The following is a 24,727-nucleotide window of genomic DNA, read 5'->3' as shown; positions in this document are numbered from 1 at the left end:
CAGTCCCTGCTTCTCGGAAGGTGCAGTCCTCTCTGGCTCTCCTCAATCAGTCATGTTGCTCGTCACCATGCACGGCTCTGCACAGGATGACTAAACCTCCCTGTTTGCCCAGGACTGGGGGGTTTCCTGGGCTAAAACCTGGGAAGTCCTGAGCAAACCACATGAGTTGGTCACACTATCTCTGCATCACTTTTGACCTCACTCCAGAGCTGATGGGAGTCAGGTCTGTCTTAGAGAAGGAATGAGCAGGGATGCATAACAAGGCCCCCCTGATTAGCTGCATAGTTTGTGCAGTGAATATGGACCCCCTGCCCAGGTGACAACTGGAGGTTGGATCTAGTCACTGCTCTGATGCCCCAGATAAACCTGGAGGAAGATGCCTTTTTCTAAATTGCCAGAGAACTACCTTTTCCTAGCTTGCAGAAGGGCAGGACACAGGCAAGACACTGTGGTGAGAAGAAAGCTCACTGGGGCTAATGTGAGAAGGGGGCGGGAAGTGGGACACACAGTATACCTTCCATGTTGGGAGACTCAATAAAGATTTTCTGAAAGAATAAATTAATCAACTATAAAGCCTAAATATGCAATGCCGATAAGACTCTATGGAAAGTATTGTAATAAAAACTTCAGGGACCATTTATTGAGGATTTGCTATGTGCTAGGGTCTATATATAATCTCATCTCACCAAGTCTGCATGGCAGCATTATAGCATTACTTGTATTTCATAGAAGGGGCAACTGAGGTACAGAGAGCAAGTAACTGGCCCAAGATCTAAGAGATACTAGGTGTTAGAGTTGGACCAATAAAGCTTAGGCCACCCCCACTTCACCAGGCTGCCCCTTTCCTCAGTTTCCCCACCCTGCAAACTTTGTCTTCAAATCATGAGAGCCCTTCTTCATGATGTGTGCCTAGCAGAAAACACGCACATCAGGCTGCATTTTATGCATTTTAAACTCATGAAGGTCACCTTCCCTGAAAAATAAAGTGTAAGTTTGGTATATTTGCTCCTAAATAGATGTAGAGAGGCAAGAAAATATAACCTCAAATGGTACAGACACATGAGGAATAATTCTATATTTTGCAATAAAATAAAAAACCATTTGGGATTTCTCTGGTGGTCCAGTGGTTAAGACTTCACCTTCCAATGCAGGGGTGCAGGTTCGATGCCTGGTCGGGGAGCTAAGATCCCACATGCCTTGCAGCCAAAAAATCAAAACATAAAACAGAAGCAATACTTTAACAAATTCAATAAAGACTTTAAAAATGGTCTACATCAGAAAAAAAAAATGCATCTCTAAAAAAAATTAGAAAAAAAAAACATCAAAATACCATCAAAGAGGGATGTCATTATTAAATGAATTGTGGTGAGAAAAAATCACTATTTCTGAATTCTCTCTCCCGCCAAATTCACTTCTAATACTCTCTGATCCTCTCCACAAAATATAAGATTCTTTGCAGCCATGCCATGCTCTATAAAATGCCTTCACATTATCTTACTTGATCCTTACAAGATCCCTCTGATTATGAGAGTAGATAGCATCACTCTCACTTTATAAATAAAAAACTCAAAACAGAATAGTTAAGCGTCTTATTTCAGGTCATATAGGCCAGTAAGAGATAAAAGGTTGGCGGGGGCAGGGGGTGTCTTAGTCACTTCTGTCTGCTCTAACAGGACACCATAGACTGGGAGGCTTAAACAACAAACATTTATTTCTCACAGTTCTAGAGGCTGGAAGTCCAAGATCAGGGTGCCAGCCTGGTTGGGTTGTCGGTGAAGGCTCTGTTCTTGGTTAACAGATGTCTGTCTTCCTGTTTTATTTTCATATGGTAGACAGTAGAAAGCTCTGGGGTCTTCATCCCCTTACAAGGGCACTGACCCCATACATGAGAATTCTACCCTCATGACCAAACTATCTCCCAAAGGTCCCATCTCCAAACACCACCACATTAGGAACTCAGCCTTCAACATATGAATTGGGGGCGTTGGAGGGGGAAACACATTTAGTCCATAGGAGGGGCTAAAACTAGAATATCTGCAGGTCTATCCCTTGGTCACATCTGAAAGAGCTGGACCTCTTGCACCTGACCAGAAACCTTTTCCCAAATCCCACTTCATCCCAGTTGAATGATGTAAACCGAGGAATCACACTTCAGTCACAAAAATATTCAATTAGTGAGACTCAGGAAACTGACCCCAGTGGCCTTCATCAGCTGGTGCCAATGCCTGTCTCTGAGGGCAGGGCTCTGTAACTCCGCAATGGCCCTCAGGGAGGTCATCGTGTCCTTCACTGTGCCTTCCAGGCCTGAGTAAGCGTCCCACACGTGGACTTCCTTATCGAGAGACCAAATTTCCTAGAGAAAAGTGACAAAAAACTAGGTCCCCCAAAATAATAATATGTTTTATCATTTTCCTCCTTTGAAAGAATTTACATTTCCCTGGATAGGAAGAAAGTAAAAACATTTAAGTCCCCAGGTTAAAGACTAAAACTAGAGAAACAGAAAAGGATCCACTCACTCATGTATTACGAGTCCACTGTGTACAAGCCACTTGGATACATTGGTTTCTTATTCACAGGCTCTAACTTGATGTCCCATGAGGAAACCCAAGGGTCATTAAATGTAGAGAATTAATAGAGTTTACGGGACATGTGCAATGAAGAGTGCTTCCTCTAGAAACATAAATAAGCAGGAAACTGAGATTGTTACCTGGATTACTAACACCTTCCTCGGAAGACCTGGCTTGTTTAAATGGTAGCCCTGAAATGCTGGTTACCTTTGAGTGTTTGTTCCTTGGAACTAAATAGTCATGATTTTAAGACGTGTCAAATAGGGCCTTTGACTTGGCTGTCTTCTTGGCTCACGGAACAACATTAACAATTGTGAATGAGAAAACCCCTAATAAAACAACAATCCCAGCACAGCACAAAAGGACAGTGCTACTTCTTTAAAAAAAAAAAAAAAAGAAAGAAAAAGGCAAAATATCTTCAGCTGAGAGTGGGGGTCAAACTGTCACTCTGAAGTGAGACAGTCCACTGGGCAAGGAGACGGACAGGGAGTGAGTACAGAAAAGAGGCACAGTGACCCCAGGGCATGCAAAAGAATGATGGGCTGTTCTAGTTCGGGTTCTTGGGACCAGGATAAAAAGGGAAGAAAAAAATGGGAAGAGTTGGCTGGAGCGGAGCACAGGACTGAGTTGGGGTGAGGATGTTCTGGGGCAAGAAGAAAGCAAAAGGCCTCGTTACTTCTGAACTGCCTTTCGTGGCTACGCATTTGGCTTTATCCAAACATGCATTTGGCTTTATCCAAAGAGGCTTTACTCTCTTCAGAGGGCACAGGGCCGTGGGGACTAGCTATCAAAGCACGAAATTCAAAAAAGCTCAGTTCTGTTACATTGAGCCCCCTTGCGATGTTGGAGTGGGCAGTAATAAGAACAAAGGTCACAGTATTCCATACACATCCACAAGTTACCCCAACTAGTTGCCCCAAAGGCCACAACCGAAAGGTACCTTTGAAGATACAGCATGCTTACAGCTGCTAGAGAAAGAATTCGACAGCTTTTGTAAGCCTAACCCCTCCATCAGCCCTGCGCTTCACCTCCCAGCCTCCGTTCTAGACAGCCATAGGGAGCGCATGATGATAGCCACTGCTCATCAATTCATTAGCCCTAATATGCTCTTATCCACTCATTCACAGAAAGGTAGGCTTGATTACAAGGGCAACTGGCTGAGACTGAAAAACAAAATCCTGTTTCAAATCATCCTGTTTGAAGTAAATAAGGACATGCGGTCCAGCACAGCAGACGCTGGGTTAGGGAAGATGGAAGAAGGTGGTGCTGAGGAAGATAAATCGTCGTCACAGACAGTTATGGAACTTGCCTTGGCAAACCTTCTGAGTTCCACATCCATCTGTTCCACATTAATCTGTCTCCACTGGGTTTTAGTCCAATTATCAATGCTTCTCTGAAAACGCACAAGCAGATAAAAGTGTCAACAACATTTGGTGAAAGCAAGTCTCCGCAGCAAAATATCTAAACTGATGATACACAGCGACTCCATCATCCAGGGGAAAGTCAATTATTTAAGCATTAACTGCACCTGTCAAAACTTCCCCACCACAAAAACAAAAAAGTTGTCAGAACACGTCAAACCTAAGGCTAAAACATTGTGATATGATAATTTCTAGAAGCAATGACAAATTCCATACACATACCATCATTATCATTTAATCCTGAATACTCTGAATGAATTGATAAATAATGTTACCATTAAATACCATATTTTTATAATTCTACATATAAGATAAGCTTTCATAAGAAAATCTTCATCCACTATAGACAAAACTCTCATGAGTTTCTTGACCATATTCTATGCCTTGTTAATATATTTCTTTACTGGCTTTCAACTAACTTCAAAGAAAATAATGTATAACACATATTGCAATACGCCTAGTTCCTAGAACTTATTATTATTTTTTTTTGCGGTACGCGGGCCTCTCACTGTTGATCCCGTTGTGGAGCACAGGCTCTGGACGCACAGGCCCAGCGGCCATGGCTCACGGGCCCAGCCACTCCGCGGCATGTGGGATCTTCCCGGACCGGGCCACGAACCCCTGTCCCCTGCATCAACAGGTGGACTCTCAACCACTGCACCACCAGGGAAGCCTCTAGAACTTATTTTTGCACTTAAGTTTGCAACTTAATTAACACAGACAAAGTAACTTTATTTTTAGTTAGGTCTGTTTATATATGCACACGTACGGAAGTATAACCATGGGTGTACACATCGGTTTGTATGCACAAGTGACCATATGTGTGTGGTACATATTAATTTTTGTTTATATCCTACATAACTCTCAAGAAGGATTTGAAGCAGTCAACTCATAATACCAAGTTTCATTCAGAATGGCAAACAAAAAGCACTGATAATTCAGAGATATCTGAACTCTAATTCTGGGGAAAAAGTCTAATACCCACGTATTTTAAGACATTATAAAACACAAATAGAATGACAGAGACACTAAAAATCGCATACTTATACAAAAGAAATACTAAAAGAAAAAAAGCATGGTTTCAAAAAGCAGTGTCTTACCTTAACATAAATAATGACATCCCAGAGCCCCTTGAGCAATGTTATCTCTCTGCGACACTGCTTCATTTGTTTGTACTCTGGAAGAGTCACTTCAAAAAGATGAGTAGATTCTTGCATCTGCAACAGTTCTTCTTCTAACGCCTCAAGCTCTTGATTTGCCTAAGGAGAAAACACATACACACGCACACAAACACACTTAATATCCAATGAACTGCCAGAGAAGAAGAGCCACAGCGTTGTGTAGCTCTGGTTATGTCAACTTGTACAACTTCGATTTTTAAAAGAAAATAGAAAGAAATCTGAAGTGTAATTATTGGTAAAATGGGGGCTTTAGAGGAGCAAACTCACAACTACTCAAAGAAGTTAGAGTAGACTATCAGGAAACACAGTAATGTTATCAATACCCTCCCTATACATTATTTCAGCAAAATCTGCTCTGGTATCAAATTGCTATGAATACAAATTTTCCTCTTGATTTTCATCATACAGCTGGGGACGACTTTGCTGGGGAGCAAAAGACAAGGTTCTAGAAACTTCCACTAAGAATAAATCACTTCTTTAAAAAAAGGACTTTCAGATTTAAAACATACCCTAGAGATTATCAATACACAGACTTTTCTCTTAATCTGTTAATATGACAAATTATATTCATTTCCTAATGTTAAAACATTTCCCTGGAATGAACCCAAACTATTTATAAATTGGATTATTTGATTACTTTTTGCTTAGTTAGTTTGCATCTATGTGTACCAAAAAGAGTGGCTTATCAGGACTTCCCTGGTGGTGCAGTGGTTGAGAATCCACCTTCCAATGCAGGGAACATGGGTTCGATCGCTGGTGTGGGAAGATCCCACATGCCGCGGAGCGACTAAGCCCATGCGCCACAACTACTGAGCCTGCTCTCTAGAGCCCGCGAGCCACAACTACTGAGCCCACGTGCCTGGAGCCCGTGCTCCGCAACAAGAGAAGCCACTGAAATGAGAAGCCAGTGCACAGCAAAAAAGAGCAGCCCCCGCTCGCAGCAACTAGAGACAAAGCCTGCGTGCAGCAATGAAGACCCAGTGCAACCAAAAATAAATAAATAAATTTATAAAAAGAAAAAAAGAATGGCTTATCATTTTTCCTTTCTCATACTGTCCTTTCACAAAAATAAGACATGCTTCATAGAGTAATTTTTGAGTGTTCATTCTTCTTCCGGTCTCTGGAATCATATGAATGATATCTGTTTCTTGAAAGCTTCTTGGAATTAACCTGTAATGCTATCATGGCCTGCTGTTCTTTCTGTTTTAAATTAATGGTTTATCTTTTCATTTTCCTACTGGTTAATTTTTCATAGTTATAGGACTATTCAGCTGTGGTCTTTTTTTTTTAATTAATTAGTTTATTTTTGGCTGCATTGGGTCTTTGTTGCTGTGCGCAGGCTTTCTCTAGTTGCGGCGAGCAGGGGCTACTTTTCATCGAGGTGCGCGGGCTTCTCATTGTGGTGGCTTCTCTTGTTGTGGAGCACCAGCTCTAGGCGTGCAGGCTCAGTAGCTGTGGCTTGCGGGCTCTAGAGTGCAGGCTCCGTACTTGTGGCGCATGGGGTTAGTCACTGTGTGGCATGTGAGATCTTCCCGGACCAGGGCTCGAACCCGTGTCCCCTTCATTGGCAGGCAGATTCTTAACCACTGAGCCACCAGGGAAGTCCCTGTGTTACTTCTTGAGATAGTTTTAGTGAATTATATTTTTCCAGAAATATATCCATTTTGCTTAAATTTTAAATTTCTTATTGATTGTATTCTATGATCTTTTGAATTTCTGCTCTTTCTGTACTATCATTCCCTATTTATTCCTAAGATCGTTGATTTTCCAACAGAGATTTGTCAGTATAACTAGCCTTTTCTAATTATATTGAGAATCAAATTTGGCTTTGTTTGTCCTCTCTTTTCTTATAATATACACACTGGAACTTATTTCAGTGATGATTTATTGGTGGTTAATGCACTATTTTTGTTTATCTGAAAATATACTCTTGTTAATGAAATATAATTTTACACAGGAGAATTGGGAAAAAATCATCCACTACCTTTTGGCTTCCATTGTTGCTGATGACAAATATGCTCTTAGCCCAGGCATCATTTCTAACAGGTAATCTTTCTTTTCTATCTGGTTGCTTTAAAGGTCTTCTCTTTGCCTTTGGTATTCTGTAGTTCACTGTGATGTGTCTAGATGTTGACTTTGTATTTATCCTGGTTGGCGGTCAGTGAATTTCCTCAATCTATTGATTCATGCTTTGACCAGTTCTAGAAAAATCTCAGCTACCACACCTCTATTGCTTGTCTAATATTCTGTGTATTCTCTCTTCCAGGAAGTCTGAGTAAAACAGTTAGACATCATTCTAACTTCTTACTCTGTGTCTCTTAATCTCTTTTGTATTTTGCATCTCCTTTCACCTATGTGCTGCCTTCTAAGTGAGTTCTTCCAATGTCATTTGCATTTCACTAATCCTTTTTTCAATTAGTTCTTTAACCCCTGCTGAGTTGTATCTTTTATTTTTCATTTCCATAAGTTTCTGACCCTTTTTCAAACTCAGTTGATCATTTTTGATAGTCTCAAAACTGAGAACTTGCTCATTTTTTTCAATGTTAACTTTTATTTCCTGAATACATGTCTTCTTCTTTTTCTTCTTTTTTTTTTGGCTGTGCCACATGAAGGATCTTAGTTCCCTGACCAGGGATCAAACCCATGCCCTGTGCAGTGGAAGCACGGCGTCCTAACCACTGGACCACCAGGGAAGTCCCAATAAATGTCTTCTAATATCTGACATTTCATATGGGTCTGTATCTGTGGTTTGCTCTGTTGGCCCTTATGCATGATGGTGTGTTTGTTTTATTGTAAACTCAAATTTAACTGAATTTAATCTGTTGGACCCCTGAGGAGATTAGAATAAGAGCACCTTATTCTCTTCTACCCAGAGAAGATTTGGATTTGCTTCTACTAGGTGCTAAGAAGAGCTGCTTGTAACCATATCAGTTTCCTGGCCTGGAAATTCCTTAACCATAGGGGTAGTATAAAATTACACCATAACCCTTGGGAGAACAGACCTATGTTTACCAATTCCCAGAGGATCCTTTTCTATTTTTTTCACCCTATTCAGAGCAAGGTCTGATGGGTCATCTCATAGGCTCCCTGTGCAGGCTGCAGATTTTTCCCAGCCCACCCATTCACTAAGGGTGTAACCTCTTAAAAGCATCTCCTAGTTTGCCCTGAAAGGGTTAATCACAAAGTTCTAGAGTTCTGGTACTTTGATTTGCCCCTACAGCAGCACAGGCTTTTGTGTTTCCCGCTGCTTTCCATCCTGGTTTCAGCTACTCTATTTCCCTGCCTCTTGCTTTCTTGGGAGATCAGCAATAGATTTAAAGTTACATATTTGTGAACATGTTTCAGCATCTGTTTTACAAGATGGATTTTCAAAATGTCTAGTCAACCATGCTTCCCAGAGCCAACAGCCCTTTTATTTATTTTAAATTATTTTTCCTATTAGTTATACTAATTCAATTATTCCTAGAAATATAGATCCAGTTATTTTAATTCAACTGTTCACTGTATCTTTGGCTATGAAGAAACAATAGCACATAATATAAATTTACCAAGGTATCAGTTATAAAAGGAGAGATTTACACCACTCCCCTGTTCCTGGAGGGTCAATGGTTTCCATCTTTTGGAGTGAGGTGCCTTGAGTGCTAGGACCTACCATACCAGCCCAGAACAAACATATACATGACTTTGGTTGAATCTAGTTAGATAAACACTAGATATGCTTGCTGAACAAACACACAAGAGAATGACTTCAAGATAAAGGTAACCGGGTCCTACTATATTCAAAACATCCTCAACACATTTTGTAGGTATGATAAATATCTGCCTTTTAAATATGTAACTATATGGTGTTGTAGTATAGCATGCAAATGGTAGGAGTCAATAAACGATAACTGCAGTAAATGTTTACACACAGCACATTGGTTAGTCAAGTAAAAATGTCTCCATATCCACAATCTGTTCAGACCACCTGCAGTTTAGATATAATCTTTTTAAAAAAACCAACTCTATTCGCATACTCTAACCAACTCCCTTTTCAGTGAATATATTAACCACTTTTCTTTAGCCAAGTGAAAGAGAAGACCTCATGCTATTGAATGGCTGAAAGCAGTTAAAACTAAATTCAATCCAAAATTTGGAAAGAGAAGTAAAAACTGTCAGTTCCAAGTTTTACAGCAGTCTAAGGAGGAAAGGCTATCTCCAGCGTGAAGTCAAATCAGGATGGCAGCCTATATGAACTCAGAAAAATTCCCAGCCCCCAATGCAAACTTCAAAGTCACTTTCTCATTTTGGCTGCTAGGTTAAGAATTCTTAGAGAAACAAAGATATTATTCTTCTAATAAAAGTTTAAAGCATTTTTTCAATCCTCATGAATTATTCACCATTTTCGGATTATTTGCCTATTACGGTCATTCTTATAGTCAATTATAATAAAGTAGTTCATTATAATCTAGGATTAAATGACTCAATAATATTTGTATCCAGAATTAAGAATAAGTTATGGGCATTCATTTGAAACTCCCTGAAACACTAGCCACCTCCAGAAAACCACATAACACATACTTGGGGAGTGGGCGTGGGGGCAAATACAATGTGTAGTCGGGGGTCAGGGAGAGGACATGGAATCAGGCCTAAGGAGAAAGTATAGGATGAGGCAGTAAACATAAATCAGAGAAAAAAAACGAAAAAGTTACGGGCTTTCCTTACTATGAGTAAGAGTTACTAACAAAGTATCACATGGGAAATAGTATAATGGTTAGTATTCCTCACTAAAAAAGAAAGTAAACAGCTAGACTTTTAATACTGATTCTGTCACTAACTGTTATCTCCAACAAGTTACTCAATTATACATGATTGTTTATCTAAAAAAAGGCGAATAGAAGCTGTATCAGAGAGATATTGCAAGAACTGAAAGAAATAATGTAAATAATATGTTTAATAAAGTTCTTGACGTATAAAGTGTTTATATGTCAAGAGAAAAACAAATATTGTATATCAATGCATATATGTGGAATCTAGAAAAATCGTACAGATGAACCTATTTGTAGGGTAGGAATAGAGACACAGATGTAGAGAAGGGACATGTGGACACGGCAGGGAAGGGGAGGGTGGGATGAACTGGGAGATTAGGTTTGACATAAATACACTACCATGTGTAAAATAGATAGCTAGTGGGAACCTGCTGTACAGCACAGGGAGCTCAGCTCAGTGCTCTGTGATGACCTAGATCGGTGGGACGGGGGGAGGGTGGGAGGGAGGTCCAAGAGGGAGGGGATATATGTTATACATATATTCAATATATATATGTTATACATATATGTATACATATATGTATACATATATTCAATATACATATATATACATATATATATATATACACATATATATATATACATATATTCAATATATACAATGATTCACTTCATTGTTACTTAGATAAAAAACTAACAGCAGAAACTAACACAACACTGTAAACCAATTTTACTCCAATTAAAAAAAAAAGTAAAATAAAGAATAACAGTATTTGTTAGTTTCACTAGTATGTGTACTTTGATGATGACATGATTTAAATCACAATATAATTTCTGGAGAGACATTTAAATCACAATATATTTTACTTGGGGAAAATTGTTTGTAACTGGGTTTTAAATAGTTCATTCTCAACCCATAACTAATTGCACAACTAAGGCAAAATATAGCAGTATCTCAGTGTCCAAATTTATTTTTTGAAATAGCTATTATAACACACAAGATAATTGAGATCAGAATTACCTTATCAAGTACTCCATATGGATTTTCTGCATTAAAACGAAGAGGAGCATAGAGTCTGAATCGCTCTCTGAACTCTGCCTGCTTCTCCTGATCAAGGAAGAAAAAAAACTGAAAGTGAATCTCAAATAGCTTCAATTAGCCTTATAAAACCCTTCTTTAAAAAAAAACCCAAAAAAACAGAAAACCACAAAGCTTGTTAGCTAGCTTACATCAAACAAAATACATTTTTTCCTTATAAGAGTGACTTCTGCATTTTGGAGAGGTGAGATTTCATGTCTGACAGTTGCTGCAATCTTTTTGGTAGTTTTCCATCTTTCAGGTAATTCCTACAAACACAAAGGTGCAAATAGGAAGTTACTTCAATACCTAAAACAAATGTACTCCACAGGATTAAATTTTTCTAATCTCTTTCCACTAACTCATGACATCCTTTCATTCTTGTCTAAGAGAAAGAGTTTATTCCCAAAAAGATTAAAGGGACTAAAAGGCCTAGAGCCAGGCTGAATCCCACTGGCACCTTTGGAGTCACATCTTCCAAGCGTAAACCAAAGCTGTCCTCTGGTATAAGATCTACCTCAGCATAAATGAAAACCTTTTCAAAATAAACAGAAATTTCCAAATTGTTTTACTATTGAGGGAATAACATTAAAGTGCTCTGAAAATGACTTTGCTGATCTAACAACTAGACGTGGAGCCATGTTTAGCAATTTAGCAAGCGAAAAAAGGACGCTCTGAACATGGTGGGCAGAGATGAAAATGTGACTCAATCTTATCTTTCGTTTTCCTCTGGCTCCCAAAGCTGTGTTTTTACTTGGTCTGGATGGAGAGTTTGAACATTTGGGTTAATTTTAAATGACTAGGAGTTTTGAAGTAAGATGAGGAAAGGGAAGGTTAATTCCTACTTGATGGAGGACAAAAGCAGCCATGAATTGTTCAGGTAGCAACTCAACTCTGCTGTCCCTGACTACAATGCAACTAGGACAAGAGCAACTTACTTTCTTTGAAGAGCCCTTGTGCTTAACTGCTGTTGAAAAGCATTCCTTGTGTCCAGACTATGAAAGCATTGTTTCTCTGTGTCATCTCTCAGGACACTGAAATTGTTTTGTCACACAAAACTACCCATGGTGATAGGACTCTACTTGTGTCGCTGAAGCACAAAAATCAGTTCTAAAGACTATTTTGTAACCCTGATAAATATCTGATGAATGAGTTCGTAACTGCCAATTATGAAGAGTGCGCTGTGCTAAGTATAAATCGTATCTGAGTGGTGGAGGAGGGCTACAAAGATAAAACACATTCTTGAGATTTAAACTGTTGTATCATCTGTCGGAGTGAATGAGAGGTACACAAAATAACTATTCTACATGACAGAATGTATTAACTTCGATCAGGAGGTCTATATGTTATGGAATTAAAATGCTTGGGAGGCAACGTGGTATCACGACGGCGATACACGACCAGGCCAGGAACTAAAAGACTTGAGCTCTAAAGCTCCTTGTTTTTCATCTTGCTCTTCCATCCTTCTTCTCATCAAAACTCTGCATCCTCATCTGTCCAGAGTGTCACTTTGCATTTCCAATTGACCCCATGGAACCTAAATGTCACAGGGAGTCCCTTCGGGGCCATGGGAGAGAAGACATGAAGAGGTCACATCAGTGGGTTCAGGCTCCTTAACCTTAACCTTCTTCAATGACACTAGACCTGCCGTTACCTGCTTTATATTTGGGGATTCCAAAGAAGCTTCCACTGGATAAAAATAAACTTTCATTGAAAACCAAAAGATCAGATGACCTCCAAAGTTGAACTGATACTGATCCACTCAATGAACGAACACTGCATCAGAGGCGCAAAACAATGACTGGATTTCCGCAGGCAGAGATGAGGGTGAGACCCCTCAACATCCTGTGAGGTAAGATTTCCAATGCAGGATGGGGTGAGAGTGTGGGCTCTACAGAAACTGGACAGGATTCTGAGGCTAGAGGTGGTCAATGAAGGTTTCTTAACAGGGAAGGGACTTGATAAAATCTATAGATCAGAAGTGTAATCTAGCTTCAGAGCACACTATAGATAGGGTGTGAGGACACAGTCATGCCTAGGGGCTTTTTTTAGCATCAAACCAAGCACAGGCAAGTTTTGGGAAATGTTATGACTGCTAATGATTATGAAGGAGAAACAGCAACTCTGACAAATTGCTTAAATTAAAACAAAATTGGGACGTTGTTATCCTCCACGAGCAACCTGAACTGCCTGTATATCTTATTTTTCCTCCTGACCGGCCTGAATTACCGACATCGAGACACACACAGAGCCAAGAGTGTGGCTCACTTCTGAAATACTGAAAAGCCTAATATTTTCAATACTGCAAAAACCTTAGTGAGCCAAACTTTTATTTTTATAGAAAAAAGGCAGAAGAGCACATTTGCTTTTATTCATCTTGGAAACATAAAGAGTCCATTAGAAAGCATATAAACTAAGAAACACAAAAAGATTTTTTAAATCTTCCACCTGACCACAGCACTGAAACTGAATACATACACCTCCATTTTCATAAACAACTAAGACGACAGTCAGAGCTAAGTGACCTGATCAAACATGTCTGCATCGTTACACTCTCCTAATTAGCTTACTGTTGAACAATGTATATAAGGTGTCATATGTATCAGGAAAATTTGTTAAAGACCTAAAAACAGACAACAGAAATGACTGGAATCTAGCTTTAGTGAAGTGGGAGCCAAACTTCTATAATACAAATTCTGGAGGCCATGGCCATAATCTCCCATCAATTATTTGTGTTATGACTGGTTTCTCTATATGACATAAAATTTTAAGGTTCAAGGTCTGACTCAAAGAATATCCCAATCTTCCTAAAAACAGACATTTATAGTATGTTCTACTGTTGACTATTTCACGTCTCACTCTTGTTATGTATCTATCTATCCACATCATCTCTCACTCCATGTCTAACTGGATTTTCAGTTCTAAAGACAGTTTTACACTTAAACAGAATCTAATAATTCATATATAGTAATTCTTTGTAGTCAAGGGAGCATCTATAAACACATTGTTGCACTTCATCCTCAAAAAAAAAATGAGGAATATAAAATGGAGCAGCTGCTGTGAAAAACATTTTGGTGGTTCCTCAAAAAGTTAAACTTGGAATTCCCATATGACCCGGCAATTCCACTCCTAGGTGTTTTCCAAAAAGATCTGAAAACAGGTACTCAAACAAATACGTGTGCACCGATGTCCACAGCAGCATTATTCACAATAGCCAGAAGATGAAAAGAGCCCCAATATTCCTCAATGGGTGAAAGGCTAAACAAACTGTATATGTGTGTATATACACATATACATACATACACACACACAAACACACACACATACAATGGAACATTATTCAGCCATAAAAAGGAATGAAGTAGCGATATATGCTACAACGTTCATGAACTTCAAAATCGTCATGCCAGGTGAGAGAAGCCAGATACAAAAGGTCACATATTGTATAATTCCACTTATATGAAGTATCTACAGTAAGTAAACCCGTAAAGACAGGAAAGGATCAGCAGTAGCCCCAGACTGGTGGCAGGTAGTAGGGGAGGAGTGGGGAATGACAACTAATGGGTATGGAGTCTCTTTGGGGGTGAGGAAAATGTTCTGAAACTAGAGACAGGCGGTGATTACACAACCTCCTGAACGTACTAAATGCCACACACTTTGAAATGGTTACTTTTACGTTATGTGAACTGTGAATTTCACCTCAATTTTTTTAAAAATGGGGAACTGGAGACAGTATAGACAAATTTAAAAAGTGAGGGATCTTGAGGGATATTTTACCAAAGAGGAAGCATGCTCTGAGGCAAGCAGATGAGACGGACTAGCAGAAAACAAATCTAAGTTTGAGTTCCATGCTCTAATCACTGAACTAGATAGAATTCAATAAAAGCTCTTTAGTTAATGTGTCCACTGATCACATTGCAAGGTTAAACCTAAGCTCACCCTGGAAGTTGGTGGATGACATAAACTACCTACAGAACCTCAATATGGGCATGGGAATAGAGCCTCAATTGTGAGATTTTTATTCGTGATTTCAGTTATAACTACAAAGACTTTGTACACTGTTTGGCACACAGCAGCCACCAAGTCATTCCAGAACACGGAAAGAGGAGGATGACACAGAAATCCTGTTTAGGAAAGTGATTTCTCCAGCCAAATTGGGGTTTACTTATTTTTTCTTAACATGTCCATGATATGTTTCCAAAGACTAGGTCACTTCTCAACTGACAGGCAATTTAAATGAAAGAGAGCTGGAATTTGTTTCACATGTGAAAGCGATGATATACGTGGAACCCAAAAAAGTAACTTAGAGGCTCTCTATGACCTGAATACCTTCTAACACGAAGGCAGTGGAGTACAGCCAGGCAGAGCGAGGATGTGGGCATGAAACATCCCTAGATTCATGTGGGCTGGCTTTACTACTTGTGTGACCTTGAGAAAATTACTAAGTCCCTTTAAGCTTCAGATTCCTAAGCTGTAAAATGAAAACATTAATATCTACAGTATAGGGTGTTATGAGGGTGTCATAAGAGAGTGCATGAGAAGAACAGGAGATGCTCAGTTTATGGTAATCATGGTTATTTTAGCACTTCACTGACCTCTAGCTGAGCATAGACCTGCTCAGGCATCTTCTGGCCATACGTTTCCAAGAGTGTGATGGTTTCTTTTAGTGGTTCAAAGAGTTCATCAGTAGCTCTCTGGCGGCTTCTTACAGCCAGAAGATGCCCCATAATGTCAACTAAACCATCGTGATCACCTTCACTTAATTCTCTCTGAAGTCCAGCATCTGTCTCCTTTATAAACTCTTGTAGCTCATTCAGACTATAAAAACATGTATACACACACACAAACACAAACGAAGCTCATTAAAACATTCAGAAGTATGACTTCTGACTGAATCTAATTTTCACTATTTACCTAATTAAACATTACTTGCTATCTCTCTTACAGAACTGGCAGTTTTAATGCTCTTAAAATTAATATCTCAATTTTAAGAAGGAGTCAGGTGTTAAAAGTTATCATTCCAAATACCAAAGACTACCTGTCAATGACAAATCTCAAAAGATGCTCCTGAAACATCCAGCTCCATTTCCTGATAATGTTTAGCAAGCTCACTTTGAAAGGCTTCACGTCCACCTTGAACCAACCATCAAACACTCTGAAGTCATCAAACTTGCTCATCTGAACATACAAAGCCTCATAAATGTTAATCTACAATTAGAAAAAAAAATAGTCACTATATAACAACTCAGTCAAAAGCTAGTAACTACATAAATGCAGAGGGTTTGCCTTGCCTGTTCTTTGAATTGCTCGAGTGTTGGTGGTTGTCCGGGAATGTCTTCATCTGCGTGAGGCCCTGTCTCCTCAGATGACACAGTATGGCCATACAGGAGGAAGCGCTTCATAAACTCGGTCCGGTCATCCACCCAGAGGTAAGCGTATGTGTCCAGGGTGTTTCTGAAGTCCAAGACTTTGTTGATGACATCTGCCACTCTCTTCATGATCTCCTGCCTGACCTCCACCAGGCCCAGCATGTTGTCCATATCATTCTAAATGAGGGGAGAAACAAGCACTTATGAAAGCCAACCCTGCTCTATCAATTATGTGCAACCTAACATTATCCAAGGCCATTCTTCAAAAGAATAGTTGGTAAAATCAAAAACCGTGTTGCCTTTCCCACTTCTCCTTTCCTTGTGCTCCCCATTACCCCAATTTATTTTGAATCATTAATATAAAAGCTAATTTTATAATTAATCATAATTGTAATTAATATATATGTATATGTATGGGCATTCAGCATTCAAATGACTGGGTAGTTGAGTAAGTCACATTTTGTTTGAATCCTGGGAAGTTGCAACCCTCTATATCCTTCTCTGTCTTTTCATCGGAAATATTGCTTCTTAATATTTTCTCTTTTGCATTTATATATCTAGGAATGAGGCATTTTCTTTCATGTGGCTTTATTCTATTTTAAAGAGCTGTTCTAAAATTCCTGATTTTCCTGGCTGCCTCAGGTTCCGCTCACAGCATCTTGCTTTTACGTTAAATACAAACAAAATTAATCATACTTGGTGTAAATACAGCAAAAAACAGTGGACATTAGAATGGAGAACACTAGAACTCAAAATCCAAGTATATTCAGATTAAAAGCTTTGGAATTAGCTTGGCATTTATTTGTAACTCTAAAGAGATGTGCGAAATTGGTTAACATATATGTAAATATATTGAATTTTTTTAGAGTAATATTTCCTGTTCAGTGCTGATTTCTTTGGATTCTGTTCTCTGAATTCAGTATTCAGTAATATTACCAATAAACGTATTTATAACCTCTTAATCTATTAATATGTATATACTTCACAATAAATGTAATACCCATTTACAAAGAACATACCTGGTAATTTGCTATTTCCAGATGTGCTGCTACTCGCTTCATCTGGGCAGACATTCGGAAACTACTGCACAGCATTTCTTCCACCAGATCATAGAAGCCATCCCCAGCCTCTCTTTCTAAAGAAGGTTTAAACAGAATCTCTGGGGGCATTAAGATCATCTGTGCTTGAAAAAACGGTGCAGATTTCAGTTGTTTCTCTGTGTTCATCAGGAAGAAGTCTAAGTCATGCATTATTGCTTGAAAAAAGCCTTCCACCACGATGTCATCAATGAATTCTACATAAATCTTCCAAGCATCCAGAGAAGGAGTGGCTCTAAACAGCATCCTATTTTCCTACAAACAGACAAGTATTAATAGACCAGTATAGACAACAGTGAGTATAAAAACAAAAGCTGTCCATTTAAATGGCTTGTTAAAGCGGCTGCATATGGGGGCACAGCATAGAAACATTCAAATGCTTAGTTGCAGAATCTTAACCTAGACGGCAATGATCTAAGCAGGATTTTGTAACATTTAGTTCACTTATAAGATACATTCAAAAGTCATTCTTTAAAGATGCTACCAGAAAACTACTAGAGCTAATCAATGAATTTGGTAAAGCAGCAGGATACAAAATTAATGCACAGAAATCTCTGGCATTCCTATACACTAATGATGAAAAAGCTGAAAGTGAAATCAAGAAAACACTCCCATTTACCACTGCAACAAAAAGAATAAAATATCTAGGAATCAACCTACCTAAGGAGACAAAAGACCTGTATGCAGAAAATTATAAGACACTGATGAAAGAAATTAAAGATGATACAAATAGATGGAGAGAGATACCATGTTCTTGGACTGGAAGAATCAACACTGTGAAAATGACTCTACCACCCAAAGCAAACTACAGATTCAATGCAATCCCTATCAAACTACCACTGGCATTTTTCACGGAACTAGAACAAAAAATTTCACAATTTGTATGGAAACACAAAAGACCCCAAATAGCCAAAGCAATCTTGAGAACGAAAAATGGAGCTGGAGGAATCAGGCTTCCTGACTTCAGACTATACTACAAAGCTACAGTAATCAAGACAGTATGGTACTGGCACAAAAACAGAGATACAGATCAATGGAACAGGATAGAAAGCCCAGAGATAAACCCACGCACATACGGTCACCTTATCTTTGATAAAGGAGGCAGGAATGTACAGTGGAGAAAGGACAGCCTCTTCAATAAGTGGTGCTGGGAAAACTGGACAGGTACATGTAAAACTATGAGATTAGATCACTCCCTAACACCATACACAAAAATAAGCTCAAAATGGATTAAAGACCTAAACGTAAGGCCAGAAACTATCAAACTCTTAGAGGAAAACATAGGCAGCAGAACACTCTATGACATACATCACAGCAAGATCCTTTTTGACCCACCTCCTAGAGAAATGGAAATAAAAACAAAAATAAACCAATGGGACCTAATAAAACTTAAAAGCTTTTGCACAGCAAAGGAAACCATAAACAAGACCAAAAGACAACCCTGAGAATGGGAGAAGATATTTGCAAATGAAGCAACTGACAAATGATTAATCTCCAAAATTTATAAGCAGCTCATGCAGCTCAATAACAAAAAGACAAACAACCCAATCCAAAAATGGGCAGAAGACCTAAATAGACATTTCTCCAAAGAAGATATACAGATTGCCAACAAACACATGAAAGAATGCTCAACATCATTAATCATTAGAGAAATGCAAATCAAAACTACAATGAGATGTCATCTCACACCAGTCAGAATGGCCATCATCAAAAAATCTACAAACAATAAATGCTGGAGAGGGTGTGGAGAAAAGGCAACACTCCTGCACTGCTGGTGGGAATGTGAATTGGTACAGCCACTATGGAGAACAGTATGGAGGTTCCTTAAAAAACTACAAATAGAACTACCATATGACCCAGCAATCCCACTACTGGGCATATACCCTGAGAAAACCATAATTCAAAAAGAGTCATGTACCAAAATGTTCATTGCAGCTCTATTTACAATAGCCAGGGGGTGGAAACAACCTAAGTGTCCATCATCGGATGAATGGATAAAGAAGATGTGGCACATATATACAATGGAATATTACTCAGCCATAAAAAGAAACGAAATTGAGCTATTTGTAATGAGGTGGATAGACCTAGAGTCTGTCATACAGAGTGAAGTAAGTCAGAAAGAGAAAGACAAATACTGTATGCTAACACATATATATGGAATTTAAGAAAAAAAAATGTCATGAAGAACCTAGGGGTAAGACAGGAATAAAGACAGAGACCTACTAGAGAATGGACTTGAGGCTATGGGGAGCGGGAAGGGTAAGCTGTGACAAAGCGAGAGAGTGGCATGGACATATATACACTACCAAACGTAAGGTAGACAGCTAGTGGGAAGCAGCCGCATAGCACAGGGAGATCAGCTTGGTGCTTTGTGACCACCTGGAGGGGTGGGATAGGGAGGGTGGGAGGGAGGGAGATGCAAGAGGGAAGAGATATGGGAACATATATATATGTATGACTGATTCACTTTGTTATAAAGCAGAAACTAACACACCATTGTAAAGCAATTATACTCCAATAAAGATGTAAAAAAAAAAAAAGTCATTCTTTAAAGGTGAAATCATTAAGAAGATTGCTATCTTCAAATATTATGCACACAAGAAATACACTAGTTCCCAATGCATCCTAGATGTATTGGGCCTGGGCTCTGGCTCTGGCCCTGTCCCTGACTCTCTGTGGCCTTGGACCTTGCCTGCCCTGGCCTCACCTGTAAATGAGGTTTCCCAAAGTGGTCCTCCCGAGAACGCTGTTCTGGGTATCTAAAGATCACCAAGTCAGCAAAGAGCTATGTGTTTTAGGCCATTCTTGGAGACTCACAGTGTACCTATTATGTTAAAGTCCATTTAACCTGGTTTAACCAATTGTCTCCAAACACAAAGATATTTTGTGCCAACCACCTATGAGCAACTTGTGGAAAAACAGTAACTTGGCTTGGGAAACACTGGCCTGGTGAAGTCCAGGCTCCCTCTGTGCTTCAACAATATGAACGTCTTTGATCTCAGCATCTCCCTAGCATTGTGGGTAAAGTAATGGATGGGCCAGTGGGCATGACAGGGCCAGACACGGACATGGTTAAGGACTGCTAGAGGTTAGGCACAGTGTGGCAGGCCTAGGGACAGCGATTTGAAAAGGTCAGGTAAGCAGCAAGGTTGATTCCAGAAGTACCTTCTGAGTGGCAAAGGTTACACAGTCTACACAGGCCAGAGGGCAGATGCCCAAGGCAGAAACTACTATAGCACACAGAAAAGACGACACTAAAATGGGAGCTGATTATAAGGTAGATTATGCTCTCTGCTTTCTGTGATTATTCACTACTGTGGATATATGATCCCGGATTCAAAGGTGTGAGCTACAGGCAAGAATCAGAACAGAGGTGAGTCTCGATGCTGATAAAGCAGGGCAGAGATGAACAAGTTCTTTGAGGGCTTTTTGTCCTCAAACACATCTAAGAACTGCTCTTTTCAGGGATGCTGTCTTGCCTGCCAACCACGTGGAAGCATTCACACCTGTGTAGTGTATGTGACCCACACCCCTGGAGCTGGGCAGTACACATCCCAGGCAGCTGTACACAGCAGTCCTGGCTCCATTGTAGGAGCTAGTTTAGGGGTTGGAAGGGTGAAAAAAAATCCTCAAAGACTATCTTGTTCAGGTTCTTCATCTTTAAGGTATAAAACAAAGACCTAAAACACACCCAGCGTCACATTCATAGGAAGTAAGCAGCTGAGCTAGAACTAGAAGCCAGTCCTCTTGACTCCCCAGAGTAGGGCTCTTTCCAACATATCACAGTAATATACCTGCGATTGCCTCACTGTTCATACTTTCTCATACCAAGAGATCCAGCTTATATCACTACAGTGCCACTTTTAAGAAATTGTTGTATGTTCAACAATCTAGGGTAAAGGGAGGAAAAGGAAAAGAAAGGGGCTTTGGGTCACTACACGATCGCTCGGGTCCCTTCCAGACCCAATCTTCCACGGTTCTGCCCTTCTCTCTTCATCTGAGACACTAACTGCAGACCATCCACAGAGATCCTACAGCCACAAAGGATGCAGCATGAAAGGGCAGAACTCACACACCTTCTGCTGTGTTTCTATGTCTTTCCCCTAAACCACATTCCTTGCTGGAAATCTAAGAACCAAGCTCAATTTCATGTGCTGATAAGAGGGGGAAAAGTCACTTAAAAGATAACTTACAGAAACAAACAATCATTTCATCTCTATTTTGAAGTTGAGTTCCCTCAAGTTGGAAGCACTCCACAGGTCTAAGTGACTTCCAAGCTTCTTAGTTTTTGATTTAAGGGAAAAAGTCCATTTACTAGTAGAAAAATTCCAACTTTATTCTCCGAGAATACCACTGCAAAATCTTGTTTGTAACTATTTCTACTCATGTACTGGCAATACTTTCAATGCATTATAATCAACATTCATATATCTTACTTGTCTAAAACCCCCAAGTTACTGTTTAGGGAGCCCACTTTCCTATTATCAAGAAAATGTATCAGAAGAAACTAATTGTAATCCATCATCTGTCCTCCATGAGGCAGATTCCAATGCATAAACACTTGTAAGGATGTCCTGAAAGTCGCAGAATAATTCACAGCCATCTCGGCAAACTAGGAACAGTCGAGGTCATGACTAAGTTAAGACATTGCTGAAAAAACAACTTTCCAGATATATACCTTCTTTACATATCAGAACATCCCCGAGATTCCCTCAAGGCTACCCAGGCCTTAGGGGGAGCCTTCAGAGGGAGCATGGCCCTGCCCCCACCTTGATTTCAGACTTCTAGCCTCCAGACTGAGAGAGAATACATTTCATTGCTTTAAGACATCCATTTGTGGTACTTTGTTACAGCAGCCCAAGGATGCTAACACAGGCAGTCATCTAAGAAGGCAAAGTCTTTGTCCTAGCAAATTGTTACCAGTAGGGAAAATTAAAACTTTCTTACATGTTTCAGACAAACTTGGAAGTCAACAGAAACTTTGAAATCCATATGAATTCTTTTCTTTCTTTTCTTCTTGTGACATATACTCAATACAGCATATCAAATGTACCGTATCTTACTTTTCGGTGAGCAAGTTTGTTACTCTTCAAACCCTTTCTTCACACAATTGCAATGCCAGCCTGTGCAAAACTCTGCCCTTGGGCAGGCATGTCTAACTAATGTGCCCAAAAACAAACCCTGTCTTTTCCCTGCAAAATCTGCTCTGCCACAGCCCTCCCCGTATCAGTAAAGGGAAACTCTATTCTTCCAGCAGCCCAGACCAAAAACGTCAACGTCATCTTAACTTCTCTCTCCTCTGACTGATCACAGCAAATCCTCTTGGCTCTGCCTTCAAAATACATCCAGCATACGACTGTTTTTTATCACTACCGTCTGGACCCAAGCCATCTTCACTTGGATTACAGACTCATCTCCTAACGGTCTCCTTGTCTACCATCTCCTGACCCCCCTGCAGTTTACACTCAACAGGGAAAGCTTCTGAGCAGAGAGTCTCCAGCTGCTATTTTCCCTCAGAGTAAAACCCAAAGTTCTCAGAATGGCCCGTTGATCCAGCGGGATGTACCCTTAAGCCCTTTCAAACTTCATCGCCTACTATTATTCCCCCTGGAAATTCTGCTTCAGGCATGTTGGCTCTCTAACTGACCCTTAGACAAGCGACCCATACTCCTACCGTAAAGCTTGTGTACTTTGATACCTAGAACATCCTTCTTCCATTTCCCACCTAGCGCATTCCCTTTCAGTTCTCTGCAGAAATGCTACCTTAGTAAAGAGGCCTTTCTAACTACCTTATACACAGTGTCCACCCCACCTGCTACTGTTTCTCTATCCCACCATCTCTGCTTTATTTTTCACCATTGCTCATGTGACCGATTGAAGAGACCACTATATATTTGTTATTTTCTCTTTCTATCTTCCCTAACTAGGATGTAAGATCCAAGAGGCAAGAGACTTTTTTTGTTTTATGCTTTTGTTTCTCTGCCTTCTGTTCTTTGTTCTTGTTGTTTTATTTGTCTTCTCTTACACTGATAACCCTGGAATAGTGCCTATCACTGTTGTAAAAACTCAAGTACTTGTTATAAGGAGAGTAACTACTGTTGCCACCCTCAGGAGATGGCTGAAAGGGTTACAGGAGATGAGGTAAACAAGACGGACGACACACAGAGGCATTCAGCAAAACAGGAGATAACTATGACCAAGGTAAGGACACCATCTCTAGCCTTTCTGTTTCATCAAAAGATCTCACATTCCTATCTCTTCCTTTAGAAATGAGCACAGCGAGGGCCACAGAAATTACAGACAAGTAACACAAATTCCTCCATTTGCAATGCTTAACAAAACCATACCTAAAGTTCTTTTGGGACCAGAAAAAGGGCCCTCCATTATTAGGTTACCTATTTTTGCTCTTTTCTAAACTAAGTGAAAGGATCTGCTATACATTTCGAAGACTTTAAAGCAAGTACCTCAACCAAGTTGTGTATCTTGCAGCCATCTTCCTGGATTAGCGTGTATTTTTTCGTAAACAAATCACCCTTGTCCTCCCAAGTCAAGGCGGTCTCCCGCCTGTGTTCTCTCCGGGGAAGGAGCGTGCACTCCACCCAAGCCTGCATCGTCTGCTGAATCACTTTGACGTTGTTCTGCGCATGCTCCACTCTGCGCTCCAACTCTGAGGTGGCCGTCTTCATCCTCTCGATGTCCCCCCAGCAGTCATCCTGCCATGTCAGTGATGTGGCGGCTGCCTGCAGTTCCTCATCCACAGACCTCAGCTCTTCCTCAACCAGGGGGTATTCAACTTCCAGAAGAGTCTGTTTCAGCTTATTATATCCTTGCACAAGAAGTTCAAGATTTCCAATGGACTGATTCAAAAGAAAACCCCAAGACAAAAAGGGCCACATGTGTTAAAGCTACTTTCTCTTGGAGGCATGGAAGTATCTTAGGTCTACATGTTAATAATTAAAATTCAAACTTTCTATTCAAAATCCGCCCTAATATCTGAAAACACAGACCTTTAAAAGAGTGTTTCTTTTTTTGAAGATGGCTAAGGCTGAATCCGGTATGTCTGATTTCTTCAACATCAAAAGGTATTTAACTTCTCTTAATACGGCCACTAGCTATTAAAAGAAAAGCAAGGATTATTTAACATGATTTAAGAATATCATTCTTTTTTTTTTTTTTGCAGTACGCGGGCCTCTCACTGTTGTGGCCTCTCCCGTTGCAGAACACAGGCTCTGGACGCACAGGCTCAGCGGCCATGGCTCACGGGCC

At 39.9% G+C, this 24,727-nt stretch overlaps 1 protein-coding gene across 1 annotated transcript in view; it reads right to left on the bottom strand.

The window, feature by feature from the left end:
- The window catches only part of DNAH11 (dynein axonemal heavy chain 11), a 320,226-nt gene that overhangs the window by 241,194 nt on the left and 54,305 nt on the right, over window positions 1–24,727 (bottom strand). The window contains 11 exon segments of the mRNA XM_027102655.1: window positions 2,195–2,353; window positions 3,877–3,960; window positions 5,089–5,247; window positions 10,939–11,025; window positions 11,148–11,264; window positions 15,591–15,813; window positions 16,034–16,203; window positions 16,287–16,541; window positions 17,384–17,716; window positions 23,926–24,318; window positions 24,469–24,573. Of these exon segments, the coding sequence (XP_026958456.1) occupies window positions 2,195–2,353; window positions 3,877–3,960; window positions 5,089–5,247; window positions 10,939–11,025; window positions 11,148–11,264; window positions 15,591–15,813; window positions 16,034–16,203; window positions 16,287–16,541; window positions 17,384–17,716; window positions 23,926–24,318; window positions 24,469–24,573 (2,085 nt within the window).

This window comes from Aethalodelphis obliquidens, unplaced genomic scaffold (genome assembly GCF_003676395.1).
Source record: "Aethalodelphis obliquidens isolate GAN/ISIS:26980383/991018 unplaced genomic scaffold, ASM367639v1 scaffold5, whole genome shotgun sequence".
Lineage (NCBI taxonomy): Eukaryota > Metazoa > Chordata > Mammalia > Artiodactyla > Delphinidae > Aethalodelphis > Aethalodelphis obliquidens.
The sequence above is the reverse complement of the archived record's forward strand: the minus strand, read 5'-3'. Positions and strand labels throughout refer to the sequence as shown.